A 25213-nucleotide genomic window follows, 5' to 3' on the forward strand; every position below is an offset into this window, starting at 1 on the left:
TAAAAATATCTAGGTGTGAGCAATTTGAAAAACTTTCAGTCAAGGGGTGCCTGGGTGGCTCATTTGGTTAAGCATCTGACTCTTGATTTTGGCTCAGGTCATGATCTCGAGGCTCGTAGGATCAAGCCCTGCATTGGGCTCCACTGGGCTCCGGGCTGACAGCACAGAGCCTGCTTGGGATTCTCTCTCTCCTCCTCTCTCTGCCCCTCCCCCACATGCATTCATTCTCTCTCTTTCTCTGTCTCTCTCGAGAGATGAATAAACTTTAAAAAAAAAGTTACAAAAAAAACTTTCAGTCAAGAAAAAATTGGTTTTCTTGGAAATATTTACCTATTTTCTTGGAAATATGAGGTCAAGTCACATGAACTCACTAACCAGGAAAGACATCCATTATCTTAACTAACTTTTTCGATAGGACCTCTATGCTGAAAATAAAATAATATTCAATCTTCACACAGGAGATGGGTCCTATGAGTATCTTTCCTCAAGAGGAAAAAGCTATCAAAATAGTTTATTAGCCTTCCTACATTTACCAAACACCTTGGCATTCAGAGAACTGCTGCGAATACACAATTGAAATGAATGAAAAATGAGATGCAGAGAGAGATTTAAAGACAAAAGTCTCAGGTTTAGAGGAGGGAGGGCTGCTGAAGGCCTGCAGTTCCAGGGTAAAGAGAGAGGGGAACAGAAATAAGTATCTACTGGCAACATTTAAGCCAAAAAGTATTAAAACAAAACAGACTTGTGGTGCTAAAACCCAAGAATGAAGGTTACAGGAAATCAATGAAATATTCTAAAACTAAAAGCCAAAAGCTAAAACTCTTCACTGAGCTCCACAGGCAAATCTTTTGGACCACAGCATTATGTTAAAAAATGTGTTTAAAATTGTAAAGTTCTTTAAATATTAGCAGAGGACTGCTGCAATGTGTGTGTGTGCACGGATGGACGGAGAGATGTATGGATGGGTGGCTGGAGGGACGGATGGATGATTAGGTAGGAAGGTGGATGGGTGGACGGATGGACAGACAAATACATAGAAGTTCAAAACATTTACTTACCATTCACTACTTTGCAACAACAATTCTCTCAATTTGGCTGGGACAACAGGTGATTTTTGTTCAAGTCCAAGTAAGGAACAAGAGGAAAATATTTTTGAAGCGAGAGTCCTTTAATAACTATACTCATTTCCAGAAAACAATAAATACAGAAATTACAAGCAGTACGGGTAACGGTAATCTTTTCCTTAGCTACAGAAAACACCTACTTTTATACAGCTTCATGGGCAAACATGTCTAACGAAAATCAGCATTGGGAAAAGCTACACAACAGAAGAAAATCGCAAGTAAAATGAAAAATTATTTGTTCCTGCCCCTAACTACTGAGATTCATACCCCAGGTAGAGCGGGAAGGCAGGAGATTCTGAGGCAGGAGGGCATGCTCAGCTCCGGGCAGCAGCGGTCTGAGGTTGCTCGGATTGGAGCTGTTTACCAAGATATTCCCTAAAACAGCAGGAATAAAAGGACAAGGTCAATTAGAATTTAAATGACGGAGAATCTCTTTCAAAATCGAAGCATAGTATACAATCTCATCTATACTTCCTTTAATAACTACAAATTAGTAAAAGAGCTCCCAAAAACGAATCCTTTCCAGATTTGAAAAGTGCCCGTACTGTATGAATTTTAAGCGCTCTGTTTACCATGCACAAGTCGTCACGCACGCCCAGTGGCTGTGCACACACTTACAAGGCGGTGCCTCCTTCCCCGTCTGGGTACGAGGCCTGTTTCCGAGCTCGGCCACATTCGCAATCTGCAAAGCTCAAAACCCACTGAAGTATGACTCCATGTAAGTGTACCGATACACCAACAACAGATGTCCTCGTATTGCTGAATACAAGTATCGACACCCAGGGGTGAAAAGAACGTCAAGATTCACAACTTGTAACACAGCTACTGTCTCTGCACCAACATAGTCTAGAACCTTCACAGCGATGGTCACGCTGGGTCCTCAGAGTCGCCACGGGAACAGAGAAGGAGTATTCTCATTTTACAGGGGGGCACTGCGGCTTAGAGCAGTGGTGGCTGAACTATTTAGATCACATTCTCCTTCAGGAAATGAGCTGAATCCACACCCACAGCAGGTGTATATTTAGCTCTTCGTTACATACAGGCATCACTGTTAATTCCAGGACAGAAACAATTTCTTTCCCACTTTCCTGTGAACGACGTGCCCAAACTGTTGTTTTTGAACAGAAGACATTTTGTAAAGAACATTTAAAAGAGTCCCTGCCATGAAAAGGAAACAGCGTGACTTTTGGATAGAGGCCTGGGCCTACGTTCCGGCTGCACCCCCTCAGGGACGTGCTGGTTCCAGAGGCTGTGGGATGCGGGCACCTGCCGGGGACGAGCCGCGGGCACACACAGGCCTAGTGTCATCTCCTCATCCCATCGGCTGGCACCCAACGTCTCCCTGTCCAAGCACCTCCGGGAAACGACCTACGGGGGCCACCAGCGTCTCCCAGCAAATGTGAGCCTGCCTTTCTCCACAGAGCTAGAGAGAGGGGAGAGAGCGGGGTTTGCACAGTCACAGCCTCAGGCCACAGGCCGCTGTCACGGCCTTAGCCCAAAGCTAGCGGAGCTGTGAAGCAGGACTGAGAACAAGCAGCAGCATTCAGGGCATGGACCAGCGCGAGTTCTGCGGACCGGTGCAGGGGAGGTGTCAGGGACCCCCAGAAGTCTCACCAAGGTGAAGGAGGATTGAAAATACTACGGGGCAGACTGAAACTTCCTACGGTGTCAAGACGGTTTATGTGCTTTTCTTATCCTTACGTGGAAGTTCTCATCACTGACTTATCAATTATGCGTGTCATATTAAGGCATATAACCTATTCCTGTGTCCACCAAGAGCTACCCTGACATAACGTGGACAATGGGGATCTTATGCTCAACCAACCATCAAGTCGGTAGTTCCAACTCATGCAAGGGAAAAAAGGGAAACCACCTATACATTTCACTAGACAGGAAACAAAGCAGGAGTTTATGGTCACTATCAATGGTGCCATTCTGGGCAGGCCTGTAACTAGGAGCCACGTATGACTGCATAAGTGGGCTGGGTTGTGTTGTGGGGGGAGGGAGAGATGAGGGGTACAATATAATATTTATTACAAGATGTCCAGATCTTATGTATTTTCCTGCATGTACCTAAGGAATTAAGCCTAAAATGAGGCATGCTTCATTGGGCCTTCAAATATTCCAATTCTAAAAGTGAGACTGTTTAGCGCAAAGGGTCAGCAGACTATGCCACCCCCAAATACACCCCTTTGGGGTACTGATGATTTTGAGCTGTAGACACTTGAAAACAGCAAGTGCAGGGAGAGGCTTTCTCTGACCTCCCCTTATCTCCTTAAACACAGGTCCTCCAGAAGGAACTCAATTCTTCAGTCCCCTCCCCTGGAGTTTCAGCAACCAGGGAGGACGGACTCTTATCACAAGAGAACAGAAGTCCATATCACACCCAGACAGACCCTGTCACAATCTATGATACTTTGCACTAATTCTTTCGACGGTCCATCCATCAATCACTTACTCTCCCTAACAGGCCTAACCGCCCCCACACACACTCCTTTTTCCCTATTAAGATGGAATTTAATCCTAAATTTTAAAGCTACATCTTTAAGTTGCCCATTTTTCCTGGGTGTCCCCCATGTGTACATGAGATATATATGTTAATCGACTGTTTTTCTCGTGTTAATCTGTTATTTATTACAGGGTCTCAGCTAAGAACTCAGAAAGGTAGAAGGGAAATTTTTCCTCCCCTCTGAGAGTGATTTCTTAGAAAACATTTTAAAAGTATACCTAAAGACACCATGCCAATTATAGTAAGCTGTGGTTCCTTCAGTAAAGGACCAATGTGAAGGACCACGTTCTAAATGTAAGTTTCCAAGAGAAATGACACGAGGTCACATAGCAAAGCCTTCCAGAGTTCAGTGCTCTGAACTGCCAAGTGGCCGAAAGGGTCTGGCTGGATCTGGTCACACACGGAGGCTCCCGTCCGCTCCACCCCTTTCAGAGACATGAAGGGTGCTCCATTCCCATATCAGATTTAAATGATATTCAGGGGACAAGAGTGAACACTTGGAGGTGAAAAAGATAACTGATTTCTTCATAAAAAAGACATCACTGCATTAAGGGTCAGAGTCAGATAGTAAAACCAGCAAAGATGCGTTTTTTCTGGCAGAGAATTTAGAATCACGTCTGGGGCGCCTGGGCGACCCTGTAAGTCGAGCGTCGGAGGCTTGACTCCAGCTCCCGGTTCGTGGGACGGAGCCCCGTGCGGAGCCTGCTCGTCCTCTCTCTCTACCCCTCCCCTGCTCGCAGCCTTGTGCTGTCTGGCTTTCTCCCAAACTAAATAAACTTAAAAACCACATACAAATAAATAAAAGCATGTCCAACCATGGCTCCACCCCAACGGTCTTCTGCTGCCTGGTTTCTCCTGGTCGAAGGTCTCTATTATATGGATGGCATGCTCCACAGTACTCTCATTTTTGTCACATCCAAAGCGGCCCCGAGGCCGTCCACCTTAGTGCCTGGAATGCAGAGGACTCAGGGCCTCCTTTGTGTCTGCTCACAAGGATTTATGCAATTTAAGACTTAGATGCAGGACAAGAACACATAAAGGGTTCAACTGAGAGCGTGCACATCAAAAACCCAGATGGAACTCTGAAAGCCTGAATTATAGGTCACAAAATGCCAAAAGTCTAGCCGGAGAAGAGCCCAGATGGGACCCATGGAAAGAAGAATTAAATCTCCCCCTGGGGCTTTCTTGAAATTGCGATGTTTGCAGTGTGGCACGTGAGTTGTGAAAATACCAGAGAGAGCCGAACTGAGGCTCAACTGAAAAAGATACTAACTGCAGACAAAGGACCTAACGTGCACAAAGCTTCGGAGAACATCTGTGGCTTGTAAAACGATACAGTCTATTTCCCTATGGCTAATGGGAACACGTAGCCAATTAAAATCTTCCCAAGATTCACCCAAGCCTGCCTCTGAACTCCATGTGGCCCCAGCCGTAGCCCAGTCCAGGCACCAAGCGCCTGGGGCTGGAAACACGGAGCTGGTGGCTACACTCCACACGTTGTTACCAGCCAACAGGGAAACCTGCTTGCCGTGTGCCCACGCTATTCTCCTAGTTCACTGCACCCCTGCAAGGTGAGTTGCCTCCATTGACGGGGGAGGGAAAGGAGCCTCAGAAAACTTCCAATAACGTGCTTAGGCACAAAGTGGGCAAACGGCCTGGCCAGGGCTCAGATCCCTTTCTCTTCATGCTGTGAAGCTGACTGACGCCCAACCCAGTAAGAGCCCTAAAAAGTACAAAAAGCAGCCACTGTTCCTAATTTTACAGATTAGAAAGTACTAAGAGGATATACGTAATTTCTTCAGATTCAGGTGCCATTACCGTCAGGCAAAAGGAAAAACAATTACAGATTTTACTTCAAGGGCTTGCAGTGTATCTATAACAAAAGATTCAAGAAGAATTATTGTAAATGAATTAATCTAAGTATTGAGTCATTCTGTACGTGAAGATCGATACAAGAATAAAAATTCCACTTCTAATTCATTGAGAAAGTGCCCAGTGTGCACCAGAAATCCACAGGACTTTGACGTTAAATCTTTGCTTTTACTACCTAGGAAGCAAAATCTGAGCAGTGTGATATTTTCTCCTCTTTAACTTCATCCACAACTTAAACCATTCGGGAGTCCAAATCTCTGAAACGGACAAAAGAAATGGTCTCAAGACGCACGCCCCTTTTTAAAAATCCAAGTACAAAACAGCTCACAAAAGAGACCGTGTCGCAGGCTGACACGTGGTTAAGAGAGACCTGTTTCATCCTCTATGTCAATGACCATAAAAGGTCTGCACTTCGGCATCCGTCGTAACACTGAAAAACTGTTTGCCGGTTCCTGAGAAGGAACCCGCCTGCAAGAGGCAGTCTGGAGAGGGCATTCGTGTCTGGGCTCCCAGCTATCGGCAGCCGGGCACCGGGGGGCATCCCCTGGCATACATGAACCCTTAGAAGAGAACGCCCTTCACCGTATCACAGTGGAGTGTCAGACCTTCCCTACATTTAGGGCTTTTTAAGCCAACATTTTCATTCTTTCTCTAAAACCGTAGTTACAAAGAAGAAAAAAAAAACAACAACATAGTTGAAGACACTGTGATATTCAACATGCTTTGCCTATATAATTTAAACACATGGAAGGGGCGCCTGGGTGGCTCAGTCGGTTAGGTGTCCGACTTCGGCTCAGGTCACGATCTCGCGGTCCGTGAGTTCGAGCCCTGTGTCGACCTCTGTGCTGACCGCTCAGAGCCTGGAGCCTGTTTCCGATTCTGTGTCTCCCTCTCTCTCTGCCCCTCCCCCGTTTATGCTCTGTCTCTCTCTGTCTCAAAAATAAATAAACGTTTAAAAAAAATTAAAAAAAAATAAACACATGGCAGCTTCATCTATATAATTTAGCGCCAGGAAAAAAGTGAATTTTCTCCTGACAAACATCTTAATCTACGAAAACTACAGTCACCCTTATTTTCCTTTTTCCCTTGGCTGCCAAAAAGCTTCGTAGAAAATCCACTGTTACTATCATTTGTGTATTATTTTCTTTAGTCTCCTTTGGTGTATAAATTTTCATAATTAAAATGATAAAGGACCGGGGCGCCTGGGTGGCGCAGTCGGTTAAGCGTCCGACTTCAGCCAGGTCACGATCTCGCGGTCCGTGAGTTCGAGCCCCGCGTCAGGCTCTGGGCTGATGGCTCGGAGCCTGGAGCCTGTTTCCGATTCTGTGTCTCCCTCTCTCTCTGCCCCTCCCCCGTTCATGCTCTGTCTCTCTCTGTCCCAAAAATAAATAAAAAAATGTTGAAAAAAAAAAATTAAAAAAAAAAAATAAAATGATAAAGGACCTAGAATTCTATATATCACATCTTTCTGTGAGTTTATTAGAATAATTATGAAACGTACAACTGAGTCATAATTGTATTTCTCTTAACTTTTGCCTATCCTGTCGGAAAACTAGCGGGTATGATATAAATCATAAATGAAATATCCTTCTCTGAACGTATGAAAACGTTTTTTGGTTTTTTGTTTTTTTTTTTTGAAAATGCGAACTTTATACTGGCTTGCAACACAGATTTCTATTTGGTAAAGAGAAAAAATAAAATCTGAGTATTCTGTACCAGCCCGTTGTAATTATTTTTTTAATGCCAGCTCACTACAGTTCTAAGTTATTCATTCTCCCAGCTTTTATCGTGATCGCACACAAAGCAAATCCCGTTTTTATGAACTGGTTTTCCTATGTAACTTCAGAACTATGTAAAGCTCACCGTGCCCTCTGCAGTCTACATCGAATTTACACTTAGAAACACAGAAACATGGTCAAATTCCAAACTTAAGAATATACAAACTGTTCCCACAATACTTTAAAAACCTCAACCCGGGAGCAGTGATCTCCACAACACGTAGCATGTTCCCAGTGCCTGCTGTTTAGTACTAAGCACGGCCCTCACCGCTTGACATACATTTTCTTATTTATTCTCCACGATAAGATTCATAAAAGCTACAGATGAGCCCAATGTTTATAGAAAAGGAGCTGGAGTTTAGCGATGAAAATGACATACTGTAATGTCAGGCTAACCAGTGATTGGCAGGAGGGTGTTTGTACACAAGTCCGTCTGATTTAAAAACTCAAGAGTCTTTTTTTTTTTTTTTAATTTTTTCAACGTTTTTTATTTATTTTGGGGACAGAGAGAGACAGAGCATGAACGGGGGAGGGGCAGAGAGAGAGGGAGACACAGAATCCGAAACAGGCTCCAGGCTCTGAGCTGTCAGCACAGAGCCCGACGCGGGGCTCGAACTCACGGACCGCGAGATCGTGACCTGGCTGAAGTCGGACGCTTAACCGACTGCGCCACCCAGGCGCCCCAAAAACTCAAGAGTCTTCATCGCTATATAATACCGCCTCACGGTACACTATCCGACCTCCCACTAGCTGAGGACATGTTACTGTGTAGACGTGAGAATAAAAAGCTTAAGGACATCACAATGCCAGTCCTCAGCTTATTTCTCAAATGTATTTTCATGACCACTCGCCACTTCATCTTCTAATAGCATCTAAATTCAAAGATCAATAGATTCGCAGTATCTCTAAAGAGGTCAGTGATTCTAAGAGTAGAATCTATTTATGTGAGTTCTGGCCCTAAGAAACAAAAATGTGCATTTTAAAAGCAACTGCCTTCGAGTCTATTATAAAAGCAATTTAGGCAAAATTTGCAGTAACAAAGGTATTTTTCACACAGGAATTCCAACAATCAAATCATTTAAACCAGCTATAAAATCTAAATATCCAGAGTTTCTTTATCTCTAGCTTATTTTCAAGAATAGTCCCTCTTTACCTATTACCAGCAGCTTGCTTTATCATTAGATCAGCAGTGTCTTACACACTTTCTCATTTTTCTAACAAATGGTCATGATATGCAATGCAGTGAGCTCTCAAAACATCAGCAGTGGCAGCAGACACACCTTTCATCTTTTTTTTTTTTTTTTTACGTTTACTTGTTTGTTTGTTTTTAATTTTTTTTCAACGTTTTTAATTTATTTTTGGGACAGAGAGAGACAGAGCATGAACGGGGGAGGGGCAGAGAGAGAGGGAGACACAGAATCGGAAACAGGCTCCAGGCTCCGAGCCATCAGCCCAGAGCCTGACGCGGGGCTCGAACTCACGGACCGCGAGATCGCGACCTGGTTGAAGTCGGACGCTTAACCGACTGCGCCACCCAGGCGCCCCTACGTTTACTTATTTTTGAGAGCAAGCATGCGCAGGCGAGCAGGGGAGAGGCAGAGAGGGAAGGGGACAAGGGACCCTGAGAGGGCTTCGTGCTGAGAGTACAGAGAGCCCGATGCGGGCTCGAACTCAGAAACCGTGAGATCGTGACCTGAAAATCATGACCTTGTATCTTTTTTTTTTAAGGTTTGTTTTTCTAGGGGCGCCTGGGTGGCTCAGTTGGTTGAGTGTCCGACTTTGGCTCAGGTCATGATCTCACAGTTCGTGGGTTCGAGCCCTGCGTCGGGCTCTGTGCCGACAGCTCGGAGCCTGGAGCTTGCTTCGTATTCTGTGTCCCCCTCTCTCTCTGCCCCTTGCCTGCTCACACTCTGTCTCCGTCTCTCTTAAAAATAAACATGAAAAAATTAAAAAATCTTATGTATAAAGCTGCTATAACTCTCCCTGTGCAGGTCTTTGTAAGGACATGAGTTTTCAACCCCTTTGGGTAAATACCAAGAGGTACAATTGCTGGATCATATGGTAAGACTATATTTAGTTTTATAAGAAACCATCAAACAGTCTTCCAAAGCGGCTGCGCTGTTTTGCATCCCCACCAACACCACATGGGGGTTCCTGTCACTGCACACCCTGGCCAGCATTTGGTGTTGCCAATGTTCCAGATTTTGACTAATCTAATAGGTGTGTAGTGGCATCTCATTTTTGTTTTAATTTGCATTTCCCTGATGACATAGGATGTGTAGCATCTTTTCATAGATTTATTTACCATCAGTGTATTTCCTTTGGTGAGGTGTCTATTAAGATCTTTGGCTCATTTATTTCTCAGGTTGTTTTCTTATTGTTGAGTTTTAAGAGTTCTTTGTACATTTCAGGTAATAGATGTGTCTTTTGCAAATATCTTCTCCCAGTCTGAGTCTCATCTTCTACTTCTCTTGACGTTTTTCACAGAGCCTAAATTTTTAACTTACGTCCAACTTCTCAGTTATTTCTTTCATTGTATCTGCAAAGGCATCACCGTGCCCAAGGTCATCTAGGTTTCCTCCTGTATTATCTTCAAGGAGTTTTATAGTTTTGCGTTTTACATTCAGGTCTATGATTCATGTTGAGTTCATTTTTGTGAAGGGTGTAAGGTCTATGCCGGATTCATTCTGCATGTGGATGTCTAGTTGGCCCGGTACCATATGCTGAAGAGACTATCTTTGCTCCACTGTATTGCCTTTGCTCCTTTGTCAAAGATCAGTTGACTATAGTTGTGGGGGTCTATGTCTAGATTCTCTACTCCGTTCCATTGCCCTATTTGTCTATTCTTTCACCAATACCACACTGTCTTGAATACTGTAGCTTTGTAGTTACGTCCTAAAGTCAAGTAACGTCAGTCCTCTTGTCCTTCTCCTTCACTACTGTGTTGGCTATTCTAGGTCTTTTGTTCTGCATATAAACTTTGGTATACGTTTGTTGATAGCCACAAGATAACTTGTTGGGATTTTAATTTGGGTTGCATTGACTCTACAGATCAAGTTGATTCTATTGATCAATCTATAGATCAAACCTTTCGTAGAAGTCCCACAGTCCTTGGTTATTCTGGGTTTTTCAGTCTTTGTTCTCTTTGCTTTTAGGCATTGGAGGTTTCTATTGATATTTCTTTGAGCTCAGAGATTCTCTCCTCAGCCACATCCAGTCTATCAATAAACCCATCAAAGGCATTCTTCATTTCTATCATAGTGTTTCTCAACTCCAGCATTTCTTTGAGGTTCTTTCTTAGGATTCCTATCTCTCTGCTTACATTATTCACCTGTTCTGGCATGCTATTGTATCCATTACAGTCCTTAGCATAATAATCATAGCTGTTTAAAATTCCCAGTCTGATCATCTCAACATCACTGCCAGGCCGATCCTGATGCTTACTTTGTCTCTTCGAACTGTGCCTTTCGCCTTTTGGTATGCCTTGTCATATTTTCTTCAAAGTTGGACATGATGTACTAGGTGAAAAGAGCTCCTGTAAATAAGCCTTTGGTAACGTGGTGGTAAGGTGCAGGAAGGGGAAGCATTCTATCATCCTGTGATTAGATCTCGGTCTTTTAGTGAGCTATGGCCTCTGGACTGTGAACTTCACAAGCGTTTCTCAAGGTTTCTTCTACCCCCTTGGGTGGGACAGGATGGCCAGAGTGAGCTACACAGAGCTGGTTACCTCCCTTCCCCAGGCCAGCTAGACACTGATAATATCCCAGCAGGTAAAGTTAGCCAGTTTCCCTTGAGGGTAGGCCTTATTAAGTACAAAGTGCTCTGGCATATTTTGAGATGGTTCCCTTTCCTCTGCCCCTGCCAAAAGCCTGAGGGGACTTTTCTCAGATATTTACTGTGGGATCCTGGTCTAGCTTTTGAAGATAAACCTCACTGTATGGTAAGGACTCACTATGACTGGGTCTCCCTGGGGTTTTTAACTCTCAGACTTGTCCACATTGAGCCTCCTGAAATTCAGCAGAGTCCAGGTTTTCCTACCCAGGTGCTGGCTCTCTCACTGGTTTCTGCTTACGGGTCTGCCCCAGGATGCCTAAACTCCCTGTGCGTGCCTCTCTGTCTCTCCAATCTTGGGAGCTGCCGTTAGCCCTATGTCCTTCCCTCTCCTATGGATCCGAAAAGAGTTGTTGATTTTTCAGTCTGTTGAGCTCTTTACTTGTTGTCAGGATGCAGTGGGACCTTCCAAGCTCCTTCATGCAGAAACCACAAACCAGAAGTCATCCTAAATGACCACATCACATACAAATCTAGTTATGCACCACGCAGTGTGGGAGAAAGGTCTGTGTTGTTACAAGGACTTTTAAGAAGAAAATTTATTTTATAATAGTTATGAATAGTATATAAGCCAAGTCCATATTTAAGGCTTATTACAGACTCCTTTGTCTTGAATTATATTTGGAATATTAAGACTTTTAAGTGCATGAGAGTAGACAGAATGTCAATTTACCTTCTTCAAGTACTAGGTCAGTGCCTGGCATATTCTAAGATGTCAGTAATTGCTGAATGAAAAGTAGCTGGAGAATCCTACACTACAGGAAAGTTAGACCCCGAAAGAGAATGCCTTTTTCTCCTAACAAGAAATGTTCTGAAACACCAGATGAGACAAAGAGGCCAGCAATTAAACCTACCAAATACTTCATAATCTAAACCAGTTCATTACTAGCAGCATGCTCAAAATTTAAAATTATTTTAAATTTCAAATTAGAGTCTCCTTATAACACAAGAAGGCTCAACTAAATCCACAGTAAAGAAACAATATTTTAGAAGGCAAATTCAACATTTTAATGATATGTAGTGGAAAGTGTATTAAATTAGCTTTATAATTAAGCTTAAAAGATCTCCTAAGCCTACGGAATTATTCTTTAGAGAACCATTTCTCCGTAACATATGCAGAGACTAAAATAAACCAAAACATGTGGGCCAGTTGTTCCTCCAATGTGAATTTATAATCACCGGAAATGGATCTTAGAGCTATGTAGAACATCAAGTAGATGATGGAAATTTGGAATACAGCATGCAAGGACATAAGAGGTTTTTGGTTTGCTTGTCTTGTTCTGTTTTGTAACTAAGACCATCAACCATAAACCTTGGGGGGGGGGGGGTCACTGGCCTCCTCCCTCTTATATTCCCCTCACATCCAACTTATCTCCAGGTTTTACAGATTCTCTTCTCTCCAACCCCTGACCCTGCCTCTCTAAATGGACATCCTCATAACCTACCGCCTGGCTTGAATCTGCAGTCTCCTCACTGGTGTTTTTCCCTCCAGCCTCCAAATCCACCAGCCCCCATTGTCTCTAAAATGGTCTTCCTGGGGCGCCTGGGTGGCGCAGTCGGTTAAGCGTCCGACTTCAGCCAGGTCACGATCTCGCGGTCCGTGAGTTCGAGCCCCGCGTCAGGCTCCGGGCCGATGGCTCGGAGCCTGGAGCCTGTTTCCGATTCTGTGTCTCCCTCTCTCTCTGCCCCTCCCCCGTTCATGCTCTGTCTCTCTCTGTCCCAAAAATAAATAAAAAACGTTGAAAAAAAAAATTAAAAAATAAATAAATAAATAAATAAATAAATAAATAAATAAAATGGTCTTCCTAAAATGACACTGCGATTATTTTTACTAATCTCTGTAGTTTTCCACAGTCTTCAGGAAGGAGTTCAAACCTAGCACAGCAAAGACGGTTGTCATGACCCGGCCACTATGATGTCTCCAACCGTATTTTCAGCTTCGTAACCAGACTCCCGCTGTCCGGAACCAGTGGTAATTCCCCCAATGGGTCGGGATCTCTCTGACCTCAATATATGTGCATACATAACTCTCTCACTGGAATCTTCCCACCCTCTCCCCACTCTCCCCCTCCCCTTCTCTGGTTACTGTCTCCTAATCTGCCAAGAGCTCCTATATCCCTTCCCAGGCCTGGACTGGGCCCACTCTCCACAAGGCCATATAGCCCTTCCCCACAGTGTTACAGTGAAGCATGTGCTTGTCACACTCTGCTACAGGAGTGGCACTAAATTACTTCCTGTTCGATGAACAGTCTAGCTTTCCTCACAAAAAGTAACCAGTAAAGTTAGCTTTGTTCAAATTTGCAAGTCCAATATACATCTTTTAAGTACATGATGAATGGAGTTGACAATTATCATCATCAACCTTCACTGCCAAAAATTAGTTTTGAAATTAAGATACATTTCATTTAAATAAAATCTATAATTGGCTATTTGTTCAGCTAATAAACCAGTTAACAGTAGTATAACTATTTTACTGGTTTTAGTTGATAAACATTTCAAACCTCAAAACATCAAAAGCACTGGCAATTCCTGTGCCATAAGAATTACCAAATATCAGCTTTCAAGGGATTACAAATAATTTTTCTAAAACTCTTAAAAGGAAGAAGGGATTTTAAGAGAACATGAACCCCAAACATAATCACAGCCTCCTCAATTATCTATGCCAGTGGAGGTAGGTCATACGGGTCCCAAAACAACAATCAAAATCAATGCAAATACTGATAATTTTAAGACATAAGATTATATAGCAGATTTAACTTCTACTCAGTCTCCAGTATCCTTTTTCTCTCCTTCTTCCTCAATAATAGAACCGCTGAACTTTATAGTAGGACACGTGATTTTAGTCAAGCCTTCATTTTCCAGTTCCTTTGCAGCCGCATAACAGTACTGGCCAACAGGGAGTTGTTGCTGTTGGAGAAGTTGTTGTATGGAGAAGTGCTGGGGGGCACATTCCAGGAGGCTTTCAGTTGCTTGGTCCATCCACCACCACCCACAGTCATGAGGACGAGGGCTACACCCTAGGAATGGCAGCATCCTGAGCTGGAAGAAGACTGGATCCCTTGGTACTTAACGGTTCAGGACTGCCTACCCCCATCCTTTCACGAGACACTGTTCAGAACAAACATCTGTTGTGTCTCGACCACTGTTATTTTGGGTATGTTACATCATTAGCAGAACCTATCCTTCCATTGTGTCTCCTCTTGAAAAAAACCCTCAGTATCTATACTAGATAGGAGATATACACTGGCTTTAACACAAGGGTATGTGACTGGCTCAATTAGCCCAGCATGTAAAATATGCTAACAGTTAACCTACAAACTTAAATAAATCCAGACAGAGGGCAGAACAGAACTCAAATTTTTTCCAAATACTGAAATGCTGAAACCTTCCTCAATGTCTTGCTTCAATATGTGGCAGTCTCTGTCACCATCTCAACCTGACAGCTCAGCAGGTTTCTGCCTTTTCTAATTCTCACCCATGCAGAGAGGAGCAGAAAGGCTGACTGAGATGTCAAGCCAGAACTAACACAATCAGGTTTAACAACCAACAAGACAGAAAACCTTGAGCACCTCGGAAAACAGCAAATTGTGACCATGTAACACTATCATCTATTCCAACCGAGAAACTAGCACATTATTCAAGACTAGTTAAGCAAAGAGACAGGAGAGCAGAAAACAAAAACAGCTGGGAAGCATGATATTGTGAACAATCTGGTCTGAAGAGCATTAACCACTGATAAGAAATCATGTAGCGGAGAAAACACAAGGTGAAATTTTCCATTAGCAAAATGCAGAGTAAATCAAAATTCTGTTTTAAACATTTCGGCCCACTACTTATACTCAAAACTATGCCAAAAATCATCCAAGAAAAAAAAAAAAGAGTACTCTGATAGCTGTCTATTTTCTAGTGTTATGCTGCAAACACAAACACTTTGGATAGTAAATATTCTATACATTTGCTTTTATATTTAATAATCCATCTATATGCCTATAATTTATCATATTTGCTAAATACGATCATTTATGTCACATGATAATAAGGTAAAATAATTTCTCCTAGTAATTTTCTCCAAGTTGGGTGTGCCATGTTTTTGTCCTAAAGCTTCAAATGAACAATTGATTTCAGGAAACTGGTCTCTATTTGTCACAATATAAAAAGTCTATTCTTACAGCTCCCATTTTTTTAAGTATATATTTAATATTATACATCCAAGGTACTTAATTTTTTTTTATTTCTACAGAGACAACAAATCAATAAGGTTATAGTAAACCGTGACTACCAAATTGTGAATAGATATTATTCTACCATGCTGCCCAGAGGAACTTCAGAATATTATTTGGAGAACAAAGGCCCAAACAACGAACATATTCTGCTATCATCCAACAAATAACTGCTGTCTACTTGAAATCCTAAAGCCCCAAAACCAATAATGAGAAGTATGAGAAACATTACTTCAAAGCGACCATAAATGAAAAAAAGGTATTTTAAAAATGTATGCTGATAAATGATAAAATACAAAACATATATAGTTACTTGGGGGAATTAAAAACAGGTCTTGAAATGGACAGGTTAAAAATAATTACTTGTAAAAATACTTTTTTAGTTTTTTTAACGTTTATTATTTATTTTTGAGAGAGAGAAAGAGAGAGTGAGAGAGTGAGAGCTAGAGCGGGAGAGGACTGGAAAGAGGGACACAGAGAATCCCAAGTAGGCTCTGCACAGCGAGCACAGAGCCCAACACGGGGCTCGAACTCAGGAACTGTGAGATCATGACATGTGCTGAAATCAAGAGTTGGACGCTCAACTGACTGAGCCACTCAGGCACCCCAACTATTTGTAAAAAACTTTTAATGGATATTTAATATAGGTTTTTAAACTACCCTATTTAATGTAAGTTATATAATTCATTTTCTTGACTTTGCCATTAAATGGGCACAACAAACAAAATGGTTAACCAAAAGAGGAAATCACCCACGTGACTTAAGAAGCCAAGATACCCCAAAAGCAGCAAACAGTGTTAATTTAGTCTTTAAAATTTGAAGGCTGTGATGAGAGCTATATTTACCTTATTAAAATATTTATAACCCTCGGAGCACCTGGGTGGCTCAGTCGCTTAAGCGACCGACTTCGGCTCAGGTCATGATCTCACAGTCCGTGAGTTCAAGCCCCGCGTCGGGCTCTGTGCTGACAGCTCGGAGCTTGGAGCCTGCTTCGGATTCTGTGTCTCCCTCTCTCTCTCTGCCCCTCCCCTGCTTGCGCTCTGTCTCCCTCTCTTTCTCAAAAATAAACAAGCATTAAAAAAATTTAAAAAAAAATACTTATAGCCCATATCCAGGCTACTACTATAAAGATCTGGGAAGATGCCCTTTCAGTAGCAACAGAATCATCACCCTAAAATCACATCAAGTCGGGAAATGAGGATGAAAAGGAGTCTCTTTTCACCATCAAAGAGCCAGAGGCAGCAGACAGAGATCAAATGAAGCAAGAAAAAGGCGAAGGCCAGGCAATCAACCTCCTGGGACCGATCCACAAGTTCCTGTGTGTACGAAAGGAACATCTGATTGCTGGGTAAGATCTACATACTACCAACCTTCCTGCACAAAAGCCAGGGTGTGGAAGGAACGAAAGGAAAGAAAATTGCTTTAATTAATTCAGTCAGCAAACATAACTCGTCCCCAAGCATTGAGGAAGCAAGAGACAAAACAGCAAGGAGCTGGAGGGGGCGGGCAGTGATCGATACTGACACTGACAATGAAAACAGGCGGAGAGGAGACAGAAGGCGAGCTAGTGGTACGGCAGTGTCCCCTGAACACCAAAGCAAAGCGCTACCAGATGTCTGGTTAGGAGGTGCCCTATTGTGCAGGTGTAATGGGAGAGAACACACTCATGGGGCCCCCAAGGACGCTCTACTCAGTAGCACGACAGAGTGACAACAAACTTGGAATCTGGAGTTACACAGACGCATATTCAAATCGAACTCCCATAAATGGGAAAACTTGGGCAGTCACGTAACCATCCTTATGCTCCGGACTGTATGTCTATAAAACCAAGAACAGTAATGTCCATCTTGCAGAGAGATGTGTGAAGACTTAAAAGATAATGTCCTTCCGGCTACTGCTTCAAAAAATGTTAATTCTCCTCCATCTGTTATCTATACAGCACACCCAATAACTGATAACAGTGTGGAATACTTTGAACGCTTTTAAAGACTTGCATTGCTTCCAGGGGTGGGGTGGGAGGCGTGCACCCGGGTGGCTCAGTTGGTTGAGCACCCGACTTTTGATTTAGGCTCAGGTCATGATCCAGAGTCATGGAACAGAGCCCCACGTCAGGCTCCGTGCTGGGTGTGGAGCCTGCTTAAGATTCTCTCTCTCTCTCTCTCTCTCTCTCTCTCTCTCTCTCTCACACACACACACACACACACACACACACACACACAGCACCTGGGTGGCTCAGTCGGTGAAACATCCGACTTCGGCTCAGGTCATGATCTCATGGTTTATGAGTTTGAGCCTCGCAACAGGCTCTCCGCTGCCAGCACAGAGCCCGCTTTAGATCTTCAGTCCTCCCGCTCTGTATGCCCCTCCCCCTCTGTATGCCCCTCCCCCATTTGCACACTCACTCGCTCTCTCATATAAACATTAAAAAGTATACATTTCTCTCTCTCTCTCTCCCCCTCCGCCCCTCTGCCCTGCTCACGCACTCTGTCTCTAAAACAAAAAGTAAAAAGAGTGGCACTGCTTCCTAACCAGCACCTCGCCACACCCTCAAATTCAAGTCTGGAAATAAAAAGTTAAATCTTTAGCAATGGGGAAAACATGCATTCGGCACAAACTGGATACCTACACTCCCCAATTAACAATTCAATAAAGATTTATTTGCTAAACAGGCTCCGAGGAGAGTTTTAATCTCATCATGAGAGGGGCTATTGGAAGGGAGGTCTGACAATGCCCACCAAGTTACCTTTCCAAGTAACGACTCCACCCTGCCTCTTCAGGCCCCTCCCTTCATCACTTTCTCCCACTCGAACTCCCTTCTGACTGCATTTAAAACGTTTTTAGGCTAAAGCAAATGATGACAACAAACAGCCGATGTCCACCTCAGGCCCCCACTAAGCACTGTCCTCCCGCCTCCCTCTCCTAAAGAACCCTCTAGAGGGAACAACCACCGTGACTTTCTTTACTTCTTCACCATCCCTGGGGCAATCTGCCTATTGGAGGCCACCAAGAGCCCCAGCCCTGGGCTCCAGAGGTCTTCCTGCAGCCACATCCAAGGGAACTATCTGCTCCTCCTCTTCCTGGTCCCCTCGGCCGTGTTTTACACCGCCCACCCCTGACTCAATCCTGCTTGAAATACACTCTTCCATTTGCTTCCCTAACGTATGTGTTTCTGGTTTTCTCCTAATCCTGTAGCCATTTCTCCTTAGAATCTTTCACCCACCCCCACCCTCGTGTAAAATTCTACTCCTCTTCTGTCGATCCCTTATTGTTTTCGTCTCATTCTCTAACAGTGGTTCTTACCCTCCTCTTTATCACAGACCCCTTTGCAGATTTGACGAACAGTGTGGACTCTCCCCACAGACAATACTTCTACATGTTTTGGCATCCAATTGCAGAGAGCTAACCGAAACACCTTCTAGGTGAAGAGGTCCGGCTCTACACATGCTTTCGGGGGGGGGGGGGGGGGGGTGGGTAATCTCATCTACTGCCGCGACTCAATCCCTTGTCTCCTGATGACTCAGCTCTATCACTGTAGCTCCCATCTTGCTCTGGAACTCCAAACCTGCATTTCTACCTTTTGGACTCCTTCTTGGATGCAACGCAGAGACATCAAGCTCACGGATCCACAAAAAAGAACTCCTCGCTGCCATTCGAACCCTGTTCTTTCTTCGTCAGGTGAGGAAGAGACAAGTGGCCAAGGAACACGCCCAGCAGGAAGCAAGGGATTCGGCAGAGGCACCCTGCGCCAGCTCGCTGTAGAAAACTCAACTGGAGGGTTAGCTGGCAACCGAGGGGCAACCCCGACAGGACCTTGGGCGGAAAAGCCAGTCTACAGAAAATAACGAAGCAGGCAGCTGCAGCCGGGAGAAACCGTGTGGCCACAAGGAAAGGGAGGTGGAAAATGTTGTGGCCTTGCTTCCTGCCAGCTTTCTGGATCCCGGTTTCGGTGAAACTGTGTGACTTCCCCCATCGTGGGGTTCTGTGAGCTACGCTGACATCCTTCTAAGAGAGTTTCTTAGATTTAAGCTGGCTTAAGTAGGTTTTTATTGACTGCAAACAAACCATGTCTGGTGAAGTAAAGCAGGCACAGAAGTTCAGATCTTAGTGTATGAAGATCTTTCACTAGGATACTAGAACCAATCACGTTCCTGTTATGCTCTGGCAGAACCTTCTAGTGGCTTATTTGTTTCTACAATTTTATCACTGATACTATTTCTTGGGCAGCTTCTATTTGAACATGCGGCTTCTACTGATAATCTACAAAAACACTGCAAAGATTTTTTATTGTCATCTAAGTATAAAGGTTTACCACCCTTCAATTTTATCAAAAATATAAGTTAACAATAATTAGGACACATATTCTTACCTAAAATAACTTATAGTTGAAGGAAAAATAGCAAAATTGTCGTAGGTTGTCAGAACATGATAAACTGGATATATTTGATTCTGAACACGCAGCATATGCAAAACGTATCTTAGAAGATAGGTACACACACACGTAGACACACATATTCACACATACATAAACATGAGATTCTCTTACGTGGGCAACAAAAATTAGGCGAATGGAAAAGTAGTCTCAAAATTATACTTTCCTGACATTACGAACACACTAACCATGAGCACATAACCACTCACCAAATTAAGACATCTCATTCATTTATATGAAAACAGATATCTGTTTTCTAAGTACCTTATGAGTAGACCTTCTTAAAACTATTAATGGTGGAGAACATTCACTCTTGGTGTGCGCCACATAAAACCTCTATTACTAATGTCTGATGAAAGGCGTGGTTTGGAGATATTGTTTTAATGGCTGTATAGTGCTATCATAAAAACACTCAAGAAGAGATCAAAGATATGTCATTTTCAGAAAATAATAACTGAGATAGGAAGCTGATACCAAGCCACAATCCTCTGAAGCTCGCTACCTGCAATGAAACTTATCAAACAGTAGCTAGATGCTAGAAGGAAAGAAGCACTGGATGTAAGACAAAATCCTCCTGGCTCAGGAGTTCGGGCACGTCAAGTGCCTGGCCCTTCCCTCCTCCTCCTCCTCCTCCAGTGGCCGGTACAACCCACGTAAGATCCTTCACTGATTGTCAGGTTATTTCTTCTGCAGATTCAGTTTCCTACACACTGGTGAGTACAGACTGCTGCCTCCAAAGGCATTACACCTATGACAACTAGAATCCCAGGGGCCCCTGGGTGGCTCGGTTGGTTAAGCGTCTGACTTCGCTCAGGTCATGATCTCGTGTTTCGCGAGTTCGAGACCTGCACTGGGCTCTGTGCTCACGGCTCGGAGCCTGGAGCCTGCTTCAAGTTCTGCATCTCCCTCTCTCTCTACCCTTCCCCTGCTCATGCTCTGTCTCTCTCTCTCTCTCTTTCTCAAAAATAAACATTAAAAAAATAAAATAAAATCCCAAAAGGTATTTTGCAATCATTTACAGTAATAATTGATTCTTGCAAGAAACACCACTGGATGCTAAAAATGAGTGAAAGTTTGTTGGTAAACACAACCAGTGCTTACCGTCTCCAAGTACCTCCGCACAGATTACTTACTAATTACTAAGGGGAAGGAAAAGAAGTTCATTACAGCAGAGAACCCTACTACCACTTTAGGTGAAAACTGCCACCGCTAATAATAGGGTTATTATTAAACCCACTCAAGAGCTTCCTGATAAAGACCCTAAGAAGAACATGACATCACCTCTGTGGCGTTCCTGCCAAAATGCATACCCTAAAGCTAATCGGGAAGCAAACGAAGACAGACTGAAAGCGAGGAACATTCTACAAAGCAACTGGCCTGTAGGCTTTAAAAATACCGCTGCTAAAGAAAAGACAAAGAAACACCAAAGCACTGTTCTATTTAAATGAGACGAAAGAGACTCAGTAACAAAATGCAGTGTATGGTCCTGGACTGGACACAACGTATTTGCTACAGACACCAGTGTAAACAGTGGACGGGGCAGTGTGAGCTGTGGGACAGCAGCGTGTCACTGTGCTATGGTGACAGGAGGAAGCCAGTTCCTGGGAGTCAGGTGCTAAAGTATTTAGGGCCACAGTGTAATGTCTGCCCCTTACTCTCAAACAGTTTAAAGAGAGAGAGGCAGAGGCAGAGGCAGAGGCAGAGGCAGAGGGAGAGGGAGAGAGGGAGGGAGGGAGAAACACACCAATGCAGCAAAATGTCAACAAGTGGCAAAACCGGGTGAAACACGCAGAGGTTCGTTGTTCTGCTCCTGCAACCTTTCACTACATTCTTTCCAATTAAGAAGTCACAAAAAAGAAAGACAAGAAAGCGTTGGTTCCTTTCCTACCTGCCTTCTCCTCTGCCACCAGAAGGGTGGGAACCACATCCCAAAGCCACAGAGCAGGAAGCTGAGCGCTGCCAGGTCCGTTGGGACCTCGTGAGCCGCTGTACCAGCTCGGGACTTGCCAACAAGTACGGTTCACGGCACGTGAGGCTAAGCCCCTTGCGCCATAAAGAGAAGCCGAGAAGGAATAACACCGGTGTTCACATGACCGTGGCTGTGTTGAGTCTCCCTGAAATGCTAAGGCCAGGCGCGCGACTTCAGAGGTGGCCTTGAGCCATAGGTCAGGCCCTCCAGGCCCCCGATTTCCGTCCCGGGGACCCCGCTGGGGCCTCCCACGCCAGGGTGTCTCTTTACGAGTCCTCCCTACACTGCAGCCTCAGCTTCGCCAACTGACTCCTTCGTCACCCTCAGGCTTACCCCAGGCGTCGCCTCCTCAGGAGACGTCCCCTGCGAAGGCCCGGGAGGATGAGGCACGGTCCCCAGGCTCCTGTGACACGCGCTCACGCCTCCGTCACAGCCCTCGTGGCACCGCACTGAACCCGTGTGCGGTGCCAGGGTTTTCTACTTCGTATCTATCCTAGCGCATATTCGCTCATCTAACAGGCATCTCGTCCACGCCTAAGTTAGAGACGAGAGTAATGGTTACAGGGATACCAGCAAAGACCCCCTCCACCGGACAACGAACGGCACGGTGTAACCAAATGCTAAAATGTTTCCTCGCAAGATATCTCTGGGCTGTGTGGCAAGGTAGGGAACACCGTCCTCCAAAACACCATTTTCGCTCAGGCATCTGCCAATACCCGCCCTTAAGGAAAGTGGGGCAAGAATCTTCTGAAGGTACAGAGAAATCCAGGGACACGTGCTAGAGCTTTGATGGTGTGTAGGTGTAAGAAACCTGATCTTTTGGGACCACCTCTGAGCCCTGTACTGACACCTTGGTAGCTTTTCACTGAACTCGCTTTTAAAAATACAAGTAAGGACTGGTGATGAACATTATTTAATTCATATGAGGGTTGGATATATTAGTAGGGACCCAATGCATCACTGCGTAATTCTTTTAAAATGCAAATTTAGGGGCGCCTGGGTGGCTCAGTCGGTTGAGCGTCCGATTTCACCTCAGGTCATGATCTCACAGCTGTGAGTTCGAGCCCTGCGTAGGGCTCTGTGCTGACAGCTCAGAGCCCGGAGCCTGCTTCTGCTTCTGTGTCTCCCAACCTCTCTGCCCCTAACCCACTCACATTCTGTCTCTGTCTCTGTCAAAAATAAATAAACATTAAAAAAAAATTTTTTTTAAAAATAAAAAAATAAAATAAGTAAATAAATAAATAAAATGCAAATTTAATAAAATGTAGGGCGCCCGGGGTGGCTCAGCGGGTTAAGAGTCCGACTTCAACTCAGGTCATGATATCATGGTTTGTAAGTTCAAGCCCCGCGTCTGGCTCTGTGCTGACAGCTCGGAGCCTGGGGCCTGCTTCGGATTCTGTGTCTCCCTCTCTCTCTGCCCCTCCCCCACTCATGCTCTGTCTCTATCTCAAAAATAAATAAAACATCAAAATTTCTTTGAATTAAAAAAAAATGTAATTGGGGAGAGTGGGTGATGGGTATTGAGGAGGGCACCTTTTGGGATGAGCACTGGGTGTTGTATGGAAACCAATTTGACAATAAATTTCATATATTGAAAAAAATAAATAAATAAAAATTAAAAAATTAAAAAATGTAATTAAAGGATATTTACATCTAAATCTGTCTTTGTTAAGATGACAGGCTTATCATCATTTTTTTAAGTCAATTCCTCAAAATTTCAGTGGTAAGAAAACCTATCAATTCATTTCTGTTATCCATGAGATTCCCAACCTCCCCCCCATCAAGATGCAACATCTGGATAACATACTTAAAAGGAAACCAATAAAATAATTCAAAAAAGTAATTAAATCTCTTAGATGAGTAAATAGAAAGTTTGCTTAATCTTTCTTTTTTTTTTTCTTTTTTTAATTAAAAGAGGGGCAGAGAGAGAGAGAGAGAGAGAGACAGACAGACAGAATCCAAAGTAGGCTCCAGGCTCTGAGCTGTCCGCACGGAACCCACCATGGGGCTCGAACCTACGAACCACGATCATGACCTGAGCCAAAGTCAGATGCTTAACCGACTGAGCCACCCAGCCACCCCTATTATTTAATTAGTTTTTAGCACAATTTATTCTATTGAGCTTTATTGATTATTTCACATACACACACACAGCCCATGAAATGAAATATTCATGTGACCACAAAAGTAACTGTCCCACCCACTGAAAAGAGAAAAAGCACTTGAAGCAAAGCAAGTTAGTTCATTTTTCTCTGCCTTCCCTTCCAAGACTTTTCTTTCGTTCATGTTTAACTGACCCTTCAAAACCCCAACCAGCTGTTTGTCTGTTTTAATCCTAATCAAATAAAACCACAACATGAATTTGATCCACAGAGACTTACACTAGTCACATGCATTTATGTGTGAAATCTGCATTTGATTTTATACTTAATTATAAAGTACACAGACTCCATTATCCATCAGTGTTTTTATATTCTTTACTGTCTAAATGCTTACTATTGACCTTCCCAAATGTTTATTTGGGCTGGTACTTTGCAACAATTTCAGATTTATGTCCTGCTAGCATCTCCAAATCAATTGCAATTAAGTGGTACATAGTGTCCAGACAAATTGATACAGCCTCAAAATAGCTCCATCTAACTAGCAAAGTAGAAGCAACGTTACCTGGCAGACTGGGAGCTATTCGATCTGATGGTGAGATAATTGGCTATAAAGAATTCCTCTTTTCTTAGAACTGATTTTGATATACTTTTTAATTGAGTTATATTTCTTTCCAAAAAATACACAAAACATATGATGCCAAAGACATTTTCAAAGGTTCTTCCACCAAAAATGTAAGAATAATATGGAAAATTCCGGGCACCCAATGAGTGACCACAAATTTCTAAATTAAACCTGGAAAATGTTAAACCTGGAAATGTTGTATGTTTATTAAAAATCACATGGAATGTTTTAGTAACATGACAATTAATGCTAAAAGGCTAATGCACATAAGGGTTTTTTCCTTCAGTTCACTTCATAAGTAGCTATTTTAATCACCGTATTTATGGCTATATACTTACCGAATAACTAAAATATTCTAAGCAGACATAAACATCAGAGAACAAAGTAGTATCAGTCATACACTTGGCTTGGTGAGTCCTCTGTAACATTGTTTACCTATACATAAAGTATCTGGGGAGAACACCACTTATAACTTATTACTCTGCTTTAAAAAAAATTTTGAAAAATAACCTAGGAACAATAGAAAATTCTACACAAGATCCTCTACCTACAAAATTCAGTGTTTCTTTCCTGAAGTCCTGAGCTGTCCATATGCACATACTGTGGCTTCTGAATTAGAGGCTGATTACATTTAAGATCATTCTGTAGGAGAAAAATGATGATATTTTATGATGTTAAGTTATAAAGTAGAACCCGAGGATACGTATAAAAGTTCTGTAGAGTACATTGTCACTGTTTATATATATTTTGGCAAGTT

At 43.3% G+C, this 25213-nt stretch overlaps 1 protein-coding gene across 3 annotated transcripts in view; it reads right to left on the reverse strand.

Moving 5' to 3' along the window:
- Positions 1-1148: 1148 nt before the first annotated feature.
- Positions 1149-25213, reverse strand: part of ATP6V1H (ATPase H+ transporting V1 subunit H) — a 115575-nt gene continuing 91510 nt past the window's right edge. For all 3 annotated transcript variants that reach the window (XM_058699567.1, XM_058699568.1, XM_058699566.1), the window contains one exon: positions 1149-1499. In XM_058699567.1, coding sequence (XP_058555550.1) covers positions 1439-1499 — 61 coding nt within the window. In that variant the 3' untranslated portion in view covers positions 1149-1438. The remainder of the gene's footprint in view (positions 1500-25213) is intronic.

The sequence above is a fragment of the Neofelis nebulosa genome, chromosome 14, assembly GCF_028018385.1.
Source record: "Neofelis nebulosa isolate mNeoNeb1 chromosome 14, mNeoNeb1.pri, whole genome shotgun sequence".
Taxonomy (NCBI): Eukaryota; Metazoa; Chordata; class Mammalia; order Carnivora; family Felidae; genus Neofelis; species Neofelis nebulosa.